This window comes from Lacerta agilis, chromosome 5, assembly GCF_009819535.1.
Source record: "Lacerta agilis isolate rLacAgi1 chromosome 5, rLacAgi1.pri, whole genome shotgun sequence".
Lineage (NCBI taxonomy): Eukaryota > Metazoa > Chordata > Lepidosauria > Squamata > Lacertidae > Lacerta > Lacerta agilis.
Window position 1 is genome coordinate 8,637,459 of NC_046316.1, and position 16,559 is coordinate 8,654,017.

Consider the following 16,559-nt stretch of genomic DNA (forward strand, 5'->3'; position numbering starts at 1 on the left):
TTCCCTGGATCTGAACACCAGATATCTGTTGATGCAGCCTAGAATAGTATTTGCTTTTCTGCTGAAGCATCACACTTCTGACTCATGTTCAGCTTGTGATCTAACTAAACCCCTAGATCCTTTTTACATGTACTGCTGGCAAGTCAAGTGTCTCCCATCTTTTCTTTGTGCTGCTGGTTCTTACTGCCTAAGTGAGGAACCTTAGCTTTGTCCCTATTGAAATTCATTTTGATAGCCTGGGCCCAGTTTTCTAATCTGTGAAGGTCATCTGGAATCCTGATTCTTTCTTCTAAGTATTGGTGTCATCTGCAAATTGGATGAGCATCTCATCCATCACACATTCTACCAGCTTATCTGCAAAAATACCTTGGGGATTTTGTCAAAAGCCTTACTGAGATCAAGATACGCTATGTCCCCAGCATTCCCCTGATCCACCAAGCTTGTGACTCTATCAAAAAGAAGAAATGAGATTCATCTGGAATGACTTGTTTTTGAGGAAACCCATGCTAGGTTTTAGTAATCGCGGAATCCTTTTCCAAGTGCTCACAGACTGCTTAATTATCTGTACTTAGAAAAATAGTTGGGCACAGAAGCACTATAAAGACCAACTAAGTTTGTTCTTGGTATAAGCTTTCATGTGCATGCACACTTCTTCAGATTCCACGAAAGCTTATACCAAGAACAAACTTAGTTGGTCTCTAAGGTGCTACTGGACAATTTTTTATATATATTTTGACTGTGTCAGACCAACACAGCTACCTACTTGAATCTAGTTGGGCACAGTTCAGAGATGCATAGACATTACAGAAATCCACTTTGCATGACTTTTTGCCCTTTCAGAGAGCAATTTGGGTTGTTTTTCTTGGGACCCAAGGATTCAGCATGAAAGGACCCAAAAAGCACCACAATGGCATTTGCACTCTTAGACAGGGGAGTCTTACAGTGTGTTTTGAGCAGGGCGAGGCTGGCTCACACTACAATAGGCTCCAGCATTGTCTATTTTAATATTTCACATCTTCTTGCTCCCAATCCCACCCTTCCTGGAGAAGAAGAAGAAGAGGAGGAGGAGGAGGAGGAGGAGTTTGGATTTGATATCCCGCTTTATCACTACCCGAAGCAGTCTCAAAGCGGCTAACATTCTCCTTTCCCTTCCTCCCCAACAACAAACACTCTGTGAGGTGAGTGGGGCTGAGAGGCTTCAGAGAAGTGTGACTAGCCCAAGGTCACCCAGCAGCTGCATGTGGAAGAGCGGAGACGCGAACTCGGTTCACCAGATTACGAGTCTACCGCTCTTAACCACTACACCACTACACCACATACAAGGGAGCAAATTATTGAGGTCCTCTTCAGATTTATTGCATGGCATAAGTGTTTCATGCAGGCAGAGACAAGACTAAGAACTCCCCCCCCTTTAGGTAGCAGGGTAGAAAATATTGGTGTAGGGAGGGGGGAATTAAAGGGAATTAAAACAACAGTCGGAGCTCGGGTTACATACTTAATTGGTTCCGGGTCGCTGTACGTAACCTGAAACGTACGTAACCCGAAAAACGCGCTTTGCACATGCGCGAAGCGCGCAGAACCCTTCTGTGCATGCACGGATCGCACGCGCGGCAGGTTGCGATTCCGGGTTACGGGAGTTCGTAACCCGAAAAGTATGCAACCCGAAGCATACATAACCCAAGGTACGACTGTAGGGGCTTTAGAGTTTTGGGTTCATAATCCACCTCTGCCTTTTACTCAGGTTTGCCATCTCCATTTAGTAAAGCTCTCCTTTTTAAACAGCGATCAGCTAAATGCCTCCAAGACAGCATTGACAGCCTAACAACGCCCAAGAACATGGTGTTACATTTATTCATGAGGGTTTTACAGCAGGAACTTTTCACGGAGAAAAGCTCAGGAGCAGCACATTTGGGTTGGTAGAGAACAGAAGAAAAATGCCTGGTGGGATGAGCAGGGCCAGCTATCCTTCCCAACATGTTCAAAACACCTGCGTACAGCCACCGATCCAAAAACCCTTGGTCCATAGCTGTGTATGATGTATTTGTTGCAGGAAACATTTATTGCTGTCGGAAACATCAACATTAATAATTTGTGGAGCTGCTTAAACAACTTAAAATGGTATATATACACCTTGGTAACCCTCTTCTCATTGTTGGGAAGTTTGGACTGCTACATGCAAGTCAAAGAACAGAGCTTCACGCAACTTCCAATTAACAAAAGTGGGTCATAAATAGAATACAAAAAAATGTTACATAAATTCTATTTTTTTAAAAAAAAAAAAAAGAGTTCAGACGAAAGTGCAAAGCAAAATATCATTTATTTGGATTCAAGGACCAGTTTCCTTCTAATATTGCTGAAAATATTACCTCTTGGGGGAACATCATTCCAAAGTCCCTTCCTAGAAGTTCGTCAAGTGCTTTTTGTCATACATTCCTCTTAACCGCAGAAAGACCAAGGCAGTGGGCAACAACTGGCAATCCAATCCACTCCACCAGCATTGCTCCAGGCTACAAAACCATTTCAATCGGAAAAAAGATAACCGGAAGGTTTTGAGAGAAAGAATCATAGTGCTGGTTCACAGAAGGTGCTGTGTGCCAACATTTTCTATGCATGAATGTTCTTATGCCTTCTCGTGCCCTCTGTGTTCCCATGGGAAAAAATGGCACATGGGATGGGAAGGTACACCTGTATTCACTTACACATGGCTGCTAAGATCTCCATGACTGGGCAGCTCTAAGAAAGACTATTTTGGCAATCAGGAATAACCTGGTATGTGTAAACTTCTGGCTCACATGCGGATTATTCCATGCAAAGACAGGCAAGCACAAGTCAAAAGGACATTCAGTGGCGACACTGGTGTGTGAACCAACCATAACTCATACAGAAAGTCATTTCTACATGAAGTTCAAAGCAACCGACCAAACAAGCAGTTGCAGGTTTTGGATCAATCATGTAAGCCATTTGATTATGTTACTGACTTGCAAGTTAAACTCCTTAGCGAGAGACATTAAATCCTCAACAGGAATCACTGCATCCAGGTTACAGCACGGAATGCCATTCCAAGAATTACCGAAGAGAATGCATTGTCTAGAGCTGGGGGGAAAGGAAAACACAAGACATTGGGAGTTGTCCAGATCCAAAGGATTTCTTGACCTACTGCCTCCTAAAGATCCCGTCTGGTGCTAAATGCCCTTATTATCCCCACTTGAAACATTTCCTATCTCACACGTTGGCAGCACAGGAATAGCAATGTTATCTGCTAACATTTCTGCCGTATGTCTCAGTTGTTTTCGATCTGCTCTAGATCTAGACCCTCACAGTCCAGAGGGAAAATGCCTTCTTCAATGCTTTCACAGTCACTGGTCTCCTCTTCACTTTCGCACATAGCAGCTTCTTCCTTGGAACCCTTTGTGCTGAAGCCGGCTTGCTGTGAGCCACGATGCTGGGCATCCTCCTCCTCTTCTCGGCTGAAATCGGGAGTATTTATGTTCATAAGGTCATTCGAATCGCACGGAGATGAGACAATGGTCTTCATTTGTGCCTCGTCGTTGTCATCATCTTCATAATCAAGCGAGCAGAGACTTTTTGAATTTCTTAGAGTCTGTAATTAAAAAGCATGCAATTAAAAATTACAGGGGAACCAAGCAGACAAAAAACTTTAGAAAAGAATGGGGGGATTACAATTTATTTAGGATACCACCGTAAGCAGATGAAAACATTAGCAGGATTCTAATCTCACTTGTAACGTAAAAAATACTATGGATACTATGGATGGATATAAAATACAGATTAAATAGTATGCAGTTGAAAATGTTGGCAAAAGGACCCATGGAGGGGGTGGTGGTGGGGAGTCTTGAGATTCAGAGAAATCTCTATATACAGATATGTATTTGGTATTGTTATAAACTTTAATTTGTAAGATCAAATAAAAATGATTTTGAAAAAATGAAAATAAAAAGCATGCAATTAAAAATTATAGGGGGGCAAACCAAGTGGCATACTACAGCTATAGTACAAACAAATTTTGAACAATTGTTTCCAGTTAGCATTCATTCTTGGTTCAACAAAAATGATCCATCTAGTCGCTGAGGAATAATGTATACAATATTCTACATTTTAATACAACAGTGTGTAACTGTGAAGCTCTATGCATGCCTTGGAAAACGATTCCTTTATGGCTTTACTCTATGTGCAGCAAGTACAGAACTTTTGCCACCCTAACAGAGGAAGCCAACATTGGCTCAGGCAAACTACCCTCCTTAGCATCGTAGGAACGGGAGTGAGGGTTGTCGGGGTGCAAAGGTCTGCCCAGCGCCCCCAAATTTAGTAAATTTCATGTGCACGGTGCTGTTGAGAATGACAAGCGCTGCCGTTGTGAATGGTAAATGAGTGCACGAAGTTGCAAGTCCTTTACTGAAACAGGTATACATTTCGGTAATACCTAGGTATATATGTATTTTGTTTTTCTAGGTTGATCAAAATTATTTATTTCATAAGAGATAGATAGTTAAGAGCTTAGGCGGCTTCAGCGGTGGGCGTCTGGCGCCCCACAGAATTCAGCACCTGGGTGCCCCGCACCCCTTACACCCTGGGTAAAGACGGCCCTGATGGGAGTTCATGCAAAGGCTCTGGATGTGTGTTTAATGATGCCTAATGATGCATGTGTTCCATTTGCCACTGCTAATGCAAGCACACTCCTCTATTCGGTCATTAATTGGGCCCTGATGAGATCAAAGAGATACGTCATGAAATTTTGAAATGTGTTGGTATAAAGAGTCTTGAGACCCCATAGAACGATGATTGCCAACCGCTTTAGATGAGTGGGCACATTGTGCATTTTGAGTGCTGTGAAGTCCAGTGACAACATGGCTGCCACAGGTGTGTGGCATAACACAAAATTAGAGTGCGTTACGAGTCATGGTTCCCTCCGCCATAACTATATTTCCAGCCTAGAAAAAGCTTGACCTATTGAATTTCTGCCTGCCATGCAGCTTTTAAAGGCGCAAAAACCCCACTACAATGCTAACCCTAAAACAGAGCCTAGGCTACCATCCTGTCCACTTCCTTGTTAGGAAGTCCCAGTAAATACAGACAGATTTACTTCTTAGTAGACATTTACAGCATTGTACTGTTAACTATACAGTGGATTATTAAGGAGTCCCTGGTACCATAGTAGACCCTAGTCTCACACGCCTAAGCCTCTCCACAGTTTTTTCACAATTGCCTTTAAATTTTAAAGGATTAATCATTGCTCTTTAGCCTAAATATAGAGAACAGATTAAGCACATTTCCTACCCTCCATGGGAGAGATAGAGAAGGAAGCAGGTGATCTGTAAGTCAATCATGCCTTGCAGTATCTGCCCTCTTTTTTGACCCATGCAAACTCCTCCATTCAAAGAGCCTATGCCCCCCGCCCTGATGCTTAATGGGACACACTAGGGCAACGCTACCAATCGGCACCACCTAGATCTAGCACACACTCCCAATTTTTCTAAAACTGCACCACTAGCTACCACTAGGGACATGGGTGGCACTGTCGGTTAAACCACAGAGCCTAGGGCTTGCCGATCAGAAAGTCGGCAGTTCGAATCCCAGCAACGGGGTGAGCTCCCATTGCTCGGTCCCAGCTCCTGCCAACCTAGCAGTTCGAAAGCACGTCAGAAGTGCAAGTAGATAAATAGGTACCGCTCCGGCGGGAAGGTAAACGGCGTTTCCGTGCGCTGCTCTGGTTCGCCAGAAGCGGCTTAGTCATGCTGGCCACATGACCCAGTAAGGCAAGATGAGCACCACAACCCCAGAGTCGGACACGACTGGACCTAACGGTCAGAGGTCCCTTTACCTTTACCTAGCTACCACTAGCAGTAGTTATTCCTCTGTTTTGAACTGGCAGAAGCTAAGCAGGACCAGCTACAGTTTTAGGGATCCTGAACAGTGCACTCCGACAATGCTTACTGGGTAGCAAGATGGTCCTGCAGCAGCAATAAAATGGGAAGCAGCAGCCCCAAGGAGTGACATAGCAACCTTCCAGAGATTGATGTGCACTGTCGGAGAGTTAGCATGGCTGCTTTCTGTAGCGGATCAGCAAGCAGCCCTCTCAAAACCAGGCCACAAAAAGGGGAAAGGTTAAGAGTCCACCACTCGGCCCAGTGCAGCCAGTGGACGGCAGCAGGGGACCCTGTTATCGCCTCAGCAGTTGCCCAGCTGGGTGCTGAGGCTGAGTCTGCTTTCAAGGCCAATGGACACCTTAACTCATGAAGGGATTACATTTTTGCCTGGAGACACCTTGGGAGATCATATCTGAACCCTGTTAAACAATGGCTTTTTATGAAAGTTGTTAGGCATACAGGTGAAACTCGAAAATTTAGAGTATCATGGAAAGGTTCGTTTCTTTCAGTAATTCAACTTAAAAGGTGAAACTAATATATGCGATAGACTCATGACATGCAAAGCGAGATATGTCAAGCCTTTATTTGTTGTAATTGTGATGATTATGGCGTACAGCTGATGAGAACCCCAAATTAACAATCTCAGCTTTGGGGTTTTCATCAGCTGCACGCCATAATCATCACAATTATAACAAGCAAAGGCTTGACATATCTTGCTTTGCATGTCATGAGTCAATTGCATATATTAAACTCCAGTAGCTAATGAAAACAATTGCTTACATAAATGGACTTTTCCACGATATTCTAATTTTTTGAGTTTCACCTGTATGTTTGCATGTGCAATGCTACCAACCAATCGGCTTAAGGATGTAGTAATAATAATAATAATAATAATAATAATAATAATAATAATAATAATAATAATAATAATAATAGTTTTATTGTTTATACCCCGCCCATCTGGCTGTGTTTCCCCAGCCACTCTGGGCGGCTTCCAGCAAAATATAAAAAGTAATAAAATGTCAGACATTAAAAACTTCCCTTCAGATGTTTTCTAAAAGTTGTGTAATTCTTTATCTCCCTGACATCTGGTGGGAGGGCGTTCCACAGGGAGGGCACCACTGCCGAGAAGGCTCTCTGCCTGGTATTGCTTTCAAGTCTCACTTGAAGAATTAAGATTAGAGTCATACCTTGGGTTATTGCTGCTTCAGGTTGCATTTTTTCAAGTTAAGAACGCAGCAAACCCGGAAGTGTTTACTTCCAGGTTTCGCCCCGCGCACATGTGCAGAAGAGGCGCTCAAGTTGCGGACTTTTCAGGGTGCGAACGGCACCCCAAAATGTGTTTAATCCGCAACTAGAGGTACCCTGTTTCTCCTAAAATAAGACATAGCCATAAAATAAGCCATAGCAGGATTTCTATGCATTTGCGAAATATAAGCCGTTCCCCGAAAATAAGCCATACCCTAAAAATAAGCCATAGTGACGCGGCACCTCCCATTAAAACAGCCTGGAGAGGCGTGGCTATGCAGCGTACCGATGCGACGCGGTTAAAATAAGACATCCCCTGAAAATAAGCCATACTGTGTTTTGTTGAGGGGAAAAGAAATATAAGACGGTGTCTTATTTTAGGAGAAACACGGTACCACTGTACAACAACGATAGTTTATCCAACTCACTGGGTACATAACTTGGATTTTTAGATAATCGCCTGCCACAAAAGCCAATTCAAAGTTTCAGGTAACAAATCCTGCTTTTCCTTTTTTTTTTTGCCACAACCTTGTGTAATGCCACAGTATTTATCCCCTCCCGCCCAGAAGGTGTCAAAAGGCACTAGATTAACAGAGGAACTAGAGACCTGACTAAAGAGGACCACCCTATCTGCAGCTGTATAGCATACATAGGTTTAAATGCAGGCAGGCAATCTCACCCGAGTCATTTTTAAAAAGTCTAACGAGGGGCGATTCCACCGGACGTCTTCTTCTCGCCTACGCTTGAGTCTGCTTTTCTTCTCATTCAGGACACAAGGCTGTGAGCGGCATCTCAGCAAGCCCTGACGCCGAATGAGCTCTGGCGTGGAAGTGGGAGTGCTGCTGGCTGAAGACAAGTTATTCCCCGTCCCAGTAATATGTTCCTGTGACAGGGAAAGGCGGCGCCTCGGATTAAAGTCGTAAGACCTTCCGGAATTCCAACGAATGCTCGAACTGGAGCTTCCTTCGCTGCAGTCTACAAAGCCACTGCTAGCGGAGGATGGCCTGGGGACAGGCGAAGTGTTGAGGTTGGCGATTTGGAGGACATTATTCCAAGACTGCCCACTGCGGGGCAGGCCGGTGCTTGTGTTTTGCTTTGAAGTGGTGCTCCCGTGGCTATTGCATCGCTGCAGAGTGGTGCTGCCACCGCTGTTGCAGCGCCTCTTCGACACAGGAGTCCAGACCTTTGAGCTACCGGGTTTCCACGGTGACCGGCACCGAACCAGCTCATCTGGCTCGGAGAGCGACCTGCAGTGGCGTTTGGTAGGAGGCGTCAGCGGGTGCCTGGAGTTCTCATTCAGACTGAGTTCGCTTATCCACCCCGAAACGAGAGACTGGCCCAGCGATTCTTGCTGCCAGTGTAAATCCGCATGGGTCGCACTCGAACTGAAAGGACACAACGGCAAAGAACAAACGGAATTCTTGTTTGGTTCAGTTCTGGCCCGACAGTCCCCATGTGACGATTTCCAAGGGCCTTCTTCTGCTGAGCGGAAATGGGGGTGAAAAAGGGAAAGAAAGAAAAAGTTTGCCGTCAAGTCAGCAGCATTATTAATTTTATGCCACAAAGCAGGGGGAGGGAGGTAGGGAAAGGGCAAACATTCCACTACAGCAGTACCTCGTTTTGCAACCGGGATCTGTTCCGGAGCCCCGGTCGCTGGCCAAAAAGGACGCCGGACAAAGTGCCGTGTCTGCGCACGCGCGAGAAGCACTTCTGCACATTCGCGAGCAGCAAACCCGGAAGTAACCCGTTCCGGAACTTCCGGGTTTGCCACAGAGGTTTGATGGAATGGGCGCTCGACGAGGCGGATGCTAGACAAGGTACCACTGTACTTTTATTTTCTTCGAACAATGCTAATAAACATTCCCAAGAGATGGCTTCAAAAAGCAAGGTAACAGATCTGGTGAAACATAAACCCATTGTTCTACAGCTTATCACCTAACCTAAACCAGGAGGCATTTCATCTGCATACTATAGTAAAATACTTAATTCTTCACAGCAGTTTAAAGTTAAGGTTTTATTTCAACGTTGTCAGGGATCCTCTTCCCTTTGATGTTGCTCATGAGAAAAGACCAGCTCCAGCGGTGAGCTATACAACTATTTATTGTTCATTAAGAGTTACAGAGTCCTGAAGCATGACTGCTTAATAAGTTTCAGTTTCCCGGACTGCTGTCCTCCCGCGCGCGCCAACAGAGCCAATTTCTCGGCACTCTGATATGACGTCGTCGTCGCCTCCTCCTCCCCCTCGGCTCACGCACTTGTCTGCTACTGACAATGTTTGAAATCTCTCCCTCCTCCGGAGACAATTCCTGATGGCGGCTGGGAGAGGAAGATGAATCTGTTGAAATTATAGGCAGCTGCTCTCTGTACCCCAGCGACCCCCCTTTACTGGAAGAATCGCTATCTTTTCTCTCAGCTGCAGCTTGCCCCTTTCTCTCCCCCTGCTCCTCCTGAGCAATCCCTCTTTCCCTGACAAACGTCTCTAGTGTTAACGTGTCCAATCTTAAAGTAATTAAGATAACTTTAATTTTCATAAGATTATGCTGGTATCTACGGTTGTTTTTTCTTGGTAATTGGTTCTTTATTTGTAACTGTTGTTTCCCTGATGTTTTGCCTGCTTGCTTCATTATGCTATCATGAACCAATACAACCACATGCACCAAGGCAGCAGCCTCTTCAAACGGTTTTGTTTCTTTCCAAATATAGTTTGGCTTCTTTCTCGGAATGCCTCGTGGTACATTCATCTCTCACATTCATGAAAAACACTGGGTTTCACAAAGTTTAGTGTCTCTATAGAAACTTGTGAGAATTAGCCCAAAATGCAGCCAACAGCAAGCTTCTGTCTTGAAAATAGGAAAGCTAAAGAATTTGGCTGAGTGTCCTGGAATAATAATAATAATGATAACAATTATTATTATTATTATTATTATTATTATTATACCCTAACCATCTGGCTGGGTTTCGCCAGCCACTCTGGGCAGCTTTCAACAGAACATTAAAAACAGAATAAAACTTCAAACATTAAAAACTTCCCTAAACAGGGCTGCCTTTACATGTCTTCTAAACGTCAGATAGCTGTTTATTTCCTTGACATCTGATGGGAGGGCGTTCCACTGGGCGGGCACCACTACCGAGAAGGCCTGGTTCCCTGTAACCTCACTTATCACAGGGAGGGAACCGCCAGAAGGCCCTTGGAGTTGGACCTCAGTGTTCGGGCTGAAGGATGGGGGTGGAGACGCTCCTTCAGGTATACTGGGCCGTGGCCTTCTGCACCCCTCCAAGCCTGGGAGGGCAGGGCATGGATGGACTCCAGCTACAACGTGGAGGCTGCTGAACATACACTTGGGCTGGGGTGCTGTTTGGGGGGTTTTGTGGGGGGGGATTGTTGCTGTTGGTTTTTTGTGTCTTTATTTTAGTTCAAAACTAAAATATTTTAGTTTCCTCCTATCATTCATTTGGAAATTGTTCAGTTTAGTTTTGTATTTTTTAATGTTTAATTTATTGTTTATGACTACTTTTGTTCTGTTGTAGCTATGTATCTTTTTCATGTTGTAAGCCGCCTTGAGCATGGTTTGAACTGTGGAAAAGCGGCACACATAAAATAATGTGTGTGTATGTTAATGAAGGGACCCAGGTGGCGCTGTGGGTTAAACCACAGAGTCTAGGGCTTGCTGATCATAAGGTCGGCGGTTCGAATCCCTGCCACGGGGTGAGCTCCCGTTGCTCGGTCCCAGCTCCTGCCCACCTAGCAGTTCAAAAGCATATCAAAGTGCAAGTAGATAAATAGGGACCGCTCCAGCGGGAAGGTAAACGGCGTTTCCGTGCACTGCTCTGGTTCGCCAGAAGCGGCTTTGTCATGCTGGCCACATGACCCGGAAGCTGTCTGCGGACAAACGCCGGCTCCCTTGGCCTATAAAGCGAGATGAGCGCCGCAACCCCAGAGTCGGACACGACTGGACCTGATGGTCAGGGGTCCCTTTACCTTTACCTTTATGTTAATGAAACACACAACAAATAAACAAATAAAAACAAGTGAGACCGGCTACAAAATGTCGCAGAACAGAAGCTCCTGCTCAAAATACCGTATTTTCCGGCATATAAGACGACTGGGCATATAAGACGACCCCCAACTTTTAAAATATAGAGTTAAAATAGAGTTAAAATATAGAGTTTGAGATATACTCGACCGCAGATTCTCCACCTGGCATATAAGACGACCCCCGACTTTTGATTTTCCTGGATTAAAAAGTAGTCTTATACACCAGAATATACAGTATTCCCTCCCCACACCCACCCCAGGTTTTCCCATTTCCCTTCGGTCACCAAGCATTCCTGTGCCCAAACAACAATAGCAGCTTGCTCAACGCTATTTCTTCGTTATATTTAGAACACGATCTCAAAGACAGCCCAAAATCTTAGAACTTACCACTGACTTCAAATGGGAGCAGGCTATGACTTTCGTTCTGCTTCTCAGACGGGTACTGAAATAAGAGAAAGATAAACACTGTACAATTCTCCACATGAAGTTGTCAGTTGGTTAGTGGTTCCCTCCATTTTGAAAAACAAACAAACAGCAAGCATCAATGCCTATCAAGGCTAGGCTATATGCATGTATATTTTACTCAGAAGCACGTTTCGCTGAGTTCAGTAAAGCTTACTCCCAAATATACATACTTGAATACTCATAGTCCCTGCCTCCATAAGTCACTGGTAGAAATCCACCTAAGGCTTTTGAATTGAATAGTGTGCTTCACAAAGACATCTAGACCCCCAATAATAAATATCTGATGCAAAATTGTAACCCTGTCAAATCACTTTGCAACTGTGATCAAAACATTCAATTAAAACAGATTAAAGCAGAACAAAAAACTGCCCATTAAGTCCAACAAGATCGCTTAAATTCAAAAGAGAGCCTCTCAATAAGGGTGAAGTGATTCAAAGAAAGCTGAAAAGCAGGAAGGAAAGGACTGTCAAGCGCATTATTTATGCAGGTGCAAGGAAACACCGATGTGTGGCAGATTCACACAAAGGGATAGAGAGGTCTTTTCAGGGCCTCTCCCCCAAATTATGGATTCAAATTCAAGTTCCTTTCAGAAGCATTCCGAGATCTACCCATTTGGGGTTTAGGTTTAAGTTGGGAAAGGTTATGGGGAAATTGAGCAATCCAGTCTGTACAGCTGGGCGGGGGGGGGGGATGTAATGTGCTGTGTAAAGTATTTTTCGCTCCATAAGACACACTTTTTTCCTCCTAAAAAGTAAGGGGAAATATCTGTGCGTCTTATGGAGCAAATGGTGGTCCCTGGAGCTGAATTGCCCAGGGGCCAAAACCAGATCGTGCTTTTTATTTTACAAAGAGAAAAGGGGGTGTTGAAAGGACCCCGCTCAGCAGCTGATCAGCAAGAGATCGGGGGAGAGATAAGAGTCCCAGCTCCCTTCTGGCCCACCCCCTTGCCCAGACCTCCTATGTTGAATGTGCTGCAGAGGGAGGTTGTTTGTTTCCCCAGCGAGATTTCCCTGGCTGATTAGATTATCTATCTGGAAACAGTAGAAATGGTTCCCTTTCCTTAAGATTTTTCAGAAATGTGAGTGGAACGCCATAAAAACGGGGGTTTTCCTCTTTGCTTTTCCCCCTTTGCAAAAGGAGCTTTGCTTTTCCCTCTTTGCAAAAAAAGCTGAAAAACTTTTAGCTGATCCTCAAAAACAACAGGGCTTTTCCCTTTGCAAAAAAAGCTGCAAAACTTTTAGCTGATCCTCAAAAAAACAGGGCTTTTAGAGGAGGAAAACCAGAAAAATATTTTTTTCTTGTTTCCTCCTCTAAAAACGAGGTGCACCCTATGGTCTGGTGTACCCTATGGAGCGAAAAATACGGTATGTACCTGCTAAAGCAGATCAAGGCATTTTGGAAGTTTATGGCATTTCCAACTTTTTGGGGAAAACTGACCAGGGCTCTGTTCACCTCTATCATGCAGCATGGCTTTTCTGGAGGGGTAGAGAGGGGACTCTCTCTTTTGGAGCAACTAAAGCTTATTGTTGCTGGCTCCATAGTAAAAGGGGAGGAAGCCTACTCCCAAAGCAATGTGGAGAACCCATCACAAATAAGGGGAAACTGCCATGCCTCCACCTGACTGCTGTTCATATGCTTGGGAATATCCCGCCCCCCTAAGATGCACACTCTACGATAATGCACAAGGATATTCTTACCAGATTAATATTGAATGTTTTACATGTCAGGTCATCCAAAGTCTGATTTTGCAGCTTTTCCGTTATTAGTGTTACCATGGTCTCTTGCTGCTTACACTTTTGAGTGCTGGAGGCACACGTTCCTTCTTCCAGTATTAGCCAACCACTTCTGGGTATGGGCACATCAGAAGTTTTGCCTCCATCTTCTAATTGGGTACAGTTCCTCAGCGCGTTGTGTACATTTCTAACAAAGCAAGTAACAAATATTTAGCTTAAGCATGACTGGACAACTACATGAAGTTTTCTGCAATTGCATCAGTTATACAAAGATACATTCCGTCAGATCTGCACGCTACAAAAAAAATTAGCTGCTCTAGTAGAACCCAAATCAGGAACAAAACAAAAAAATCCTTCCTTCTCTAAGGTGCTACTGGAATGAATTTTTAATTTTTTAAATTTTGTTTCGACTATGGCAGACCAACACGGCTACCTACCTGTAACCAAATCCAGAAGATTAACTGGAAAGCTCTCCCATTCAGGCTTGGTCACAGTTTAAGAGCAGAAACACACTTAATGGCTGCCACTAAAATAGCATCACAAATGGCTTCTCTGTAGTAGCAACCTCTGACACAATATGTGGGTCTACTCACAATGATGTGCACAGAACACTTTCCATTCCTACAGTTTTCCATGGAAAAATATATACATTTCTAAAAACGTTTCATAAGAAAAATTAGTAACTTAATGAGCAGGTGCAGTATCAAGGCAAACTAGGCCAGGACTCGAGGTAACTCTTCCAACTCGAGGTAACTCTTCCAGGTTAGCGGAGTTTGTAACCTGAAGCGTTTGTAACCTGAGGTGTTTGTAACTCAAGGTGCCCCTGTATGAGGTGTCGGGCAGGCAGTCATGTCTTGGCTGAAATGGCCTGGAGGATCAATGTAGGCTTGAGGCTTTAAATTCTACATTGCTGAACTAGGCAGTTTCACAGTTTTAATTAACTTTTCCCAGGCAACTATTTCTGAGAAACGTGACATTTCTGTCATGCACAACCATCTGGCCATGCTAAAATCAGTAAGTTAATATTTTTCAGATGATCTGGAAACACCCTATTGAACTGCATACTTTCTCTGAATGAAAAGAGGTAGGAAACAAGCCTTCAACCCTCTTCACTCTTGTTTTAACACAGTCTCATTTCCCTTGGGAATTTGTGGCCCATTTTCCAGAGACATCATTGATAGTCATAACTATGACAACACTGAGATGAGATATGATAGCCAACAACAAATATCTAAGGGGCCGTCATGTGCAAGATGGAGCAAGCTTGTTTTCTCCTGCTCTGGAGGGTAGGGCCTGTACCAATGGGTTCAAGTTACAAGAAAGGAGATTCTGACCAAACAGGAAGAACTTTCTGACAGTAAGAGCTGTTTGACAGTGGATCAGACTCTCATGAGAAATGGTGGACTCTCTTTCCTTGGAGAGAGCAAAGGTTGGATAGGCGTCTGTCATGTATGATCTAGTTGAGATTCCTGCATTGCGGGGGGTTGGACTACATGGCCCTCAGAGTCCCAGCTCTACGATTCTATGATGTTGGGAGCTCCTGGAGAAGATATGATCTAGATTCAAGTTAGAAAGTTGCACCAGAATGGGTTCATATTTCTTATGGAATGTGGCACATCTGATAATTTGCACCACTGTTTTCTTACACAGGATCATTAGCTGAGAAGCAATGGTAATTGACAAGCCTATTTTGCCTGCATGTTTTACAGTGGATCATATATTACAATTAACTTTTCTCTGAACTCTCACAAGCTGCGCAAGTAAACAATGGATAACAGTTCTGTGGAACTGAAGCAGTATTGGTCCAATTAAATATCACCGGACAAATTAAACACTTAAAGGTCTCCAAAACTTTGCCTCAGAAATGATAATAACTACTATCATTATCATACATTATATTATTATTATTATTATTATTATTATTATTATTATTATTATTATTATTTATAACTAGTCTCATCATTTATAAAAATTTGCATACTGCCCTTCATCCATAGATCTCAAGGTGGCTCACAACATAAAACTGCAATATAAAAAACACAAATACGCAATAAACATAAGAACAAAAATGAACCAATAAATGTATCATTTCCACTGTTGTTAGGAGCAGGCTGAAGCAGTATTTAGTAAATACACATAAAGAGTTTCGATGTTTAATTTACCTAAAAGAAATGCCTTCCAGTATAGCTTTAAATGTGAAAGAAATATCTTTTGACTTTTACGGAAGTGTTGTTTTACTTTTTAGAGAAGCCATGGGAGGCAGGGACAGGGTCCCTGGACGCTGTTGGACTACAACTCCCATCATTCCTGACTGCCGGCCCTGCTGGCTAGGGATGGTGGGAGTTATAGTCCAACAACATATAGGAACGCGCCCCCCATACACCTCGACGTTGAGAAAGGCTGCTTTAAATCAATGGATTTTGCGAAGTCTCTAACGGGACTCCCCCCCCCCCGCCACTCACCAACACCAACACCCCCCTCCCCAAGCTCCTCACGTTGAATAACATTGGGCGCCCACCCCCCCAAAAAGGCAATTATTTACAACTCTACTAAAGTCCCTCCACGCAGCGGTTGAGCAGCTCGCGCGTGCGCGTGTCCTGAGGCGCGGGGCAAAGGACCGGGGCCCGTTCCTCTTCCGGCCCAGCCTCGCCGCGTGTCCCACGTTTCCCACGTTACTTCGGCTCACGCGTCACACAAAAAAACAGGCCACAGAGGAAAGGCGCAGCTTACCCTCTGCGCAAGCAGCAGCCCTCACGGGCGCCGGGACAGTTATGGGACTCTTGGCGGCGGCCCCTCACCAGAGCGCAGCTCCAATCCCAGCCGCCGCCGCCGCCGCCGCCGCGCAGCTGAGTGGAGCTCCGCGTTGACCGAGGAACAAAACACAGCAAGCCCCGCCCCTCGGAGCCGGCCGGCCGCCTCCCATTGGCCGGCTCCGCCGCGCGCTGACCTCTCACCCCGTCGCCTTGAGCGGCGGGAGCCAGGCTCTGGCCCCGCCTACCGCCCACCTCCCGCGACCTGCGGGCAACCGCCGGCCTGCCCCGCCCACTGTGCCCTTCAAGAGCAGACACTGCGCATGCTCGAGCCAGAGGCGTCGATGCCCAGCCGCTCACAGGTTTTCCTTTCCTTCGCTTTCCCGGAAGGGAGGGAGGTGGGAGCCAATTCAGTAAAATAGATAAGGGCTGCAATACTGGG

The 16,559-nt window shown here is 44.8% G+C and overlaps 1 protein-coding gene across 2 annotated transcripts; it reads right to left on the reverse strand.

Annotated features, from left to right (window-relative positions):
• Positions 1-2,293: 2,293 nt before the first annotated feature.
• On the reverse strand, positions 2,294-16,197 carry FAM53A (family with sequence similarity 53 member A). 2 transcript variants are annotated; one of them, XM_033148405.1, is made up of 5 exons: positions 16,098-16,197; positions 13,332-13,554; positions 11,557-11,611; positions 7,813-8,612; positions 2,294-3,601 (listed from the first exon to the last, which is right to left on the reverse strand). In XM_033148405.1, exons 2-5 carry the CDS (start codon positions 13,407-13,409, stop codon positions 3,281-3,283), a joined length of 1,254 nt encoding a protein of 417 aa, XP_033004296.1. In that variant the 5' UTR covers positions 13,410-13,554; positions 16,098-16,197; the 3' UTR covers positions 2,294-3,280. The 2 variants fall into 2 exon arrangements, with proteins under 2 accessions (XP_033004296.1, XP_033004295.1); XM_033148404.1 differs by having other exon boundaries at positions 7,813-8,615.
• Between the last annotated feature and the right edge of the window lie 362 nt (positions 16,198-16,559).

Excerpts from the sequence above, each read along its gene's own strand:
- FAM53A (XM_033148404.1), bottom strand. The coding sequence starts at position 13,409 with ATGGTAACACTAATAACGGAAAAGCTGCAAAATCAGACTTTGGATGAC. Across the intron at positions 8,616-11,556 it reads GCTCCCATTTGAAGTCAGTG|CAGAAGAAGGCCCTTGGAAA; the intron begins GTAAGTTCTAAG and ends ATTTCCGCTCAG. Across the intron at positions 3,602-7,812 it reads ACTTTTTAAAAATGACTCGG|ACTCTAAGAAATTCAAAAAG; the intron begins GTGAGATTGCCT and ends TTTTAATTACAG.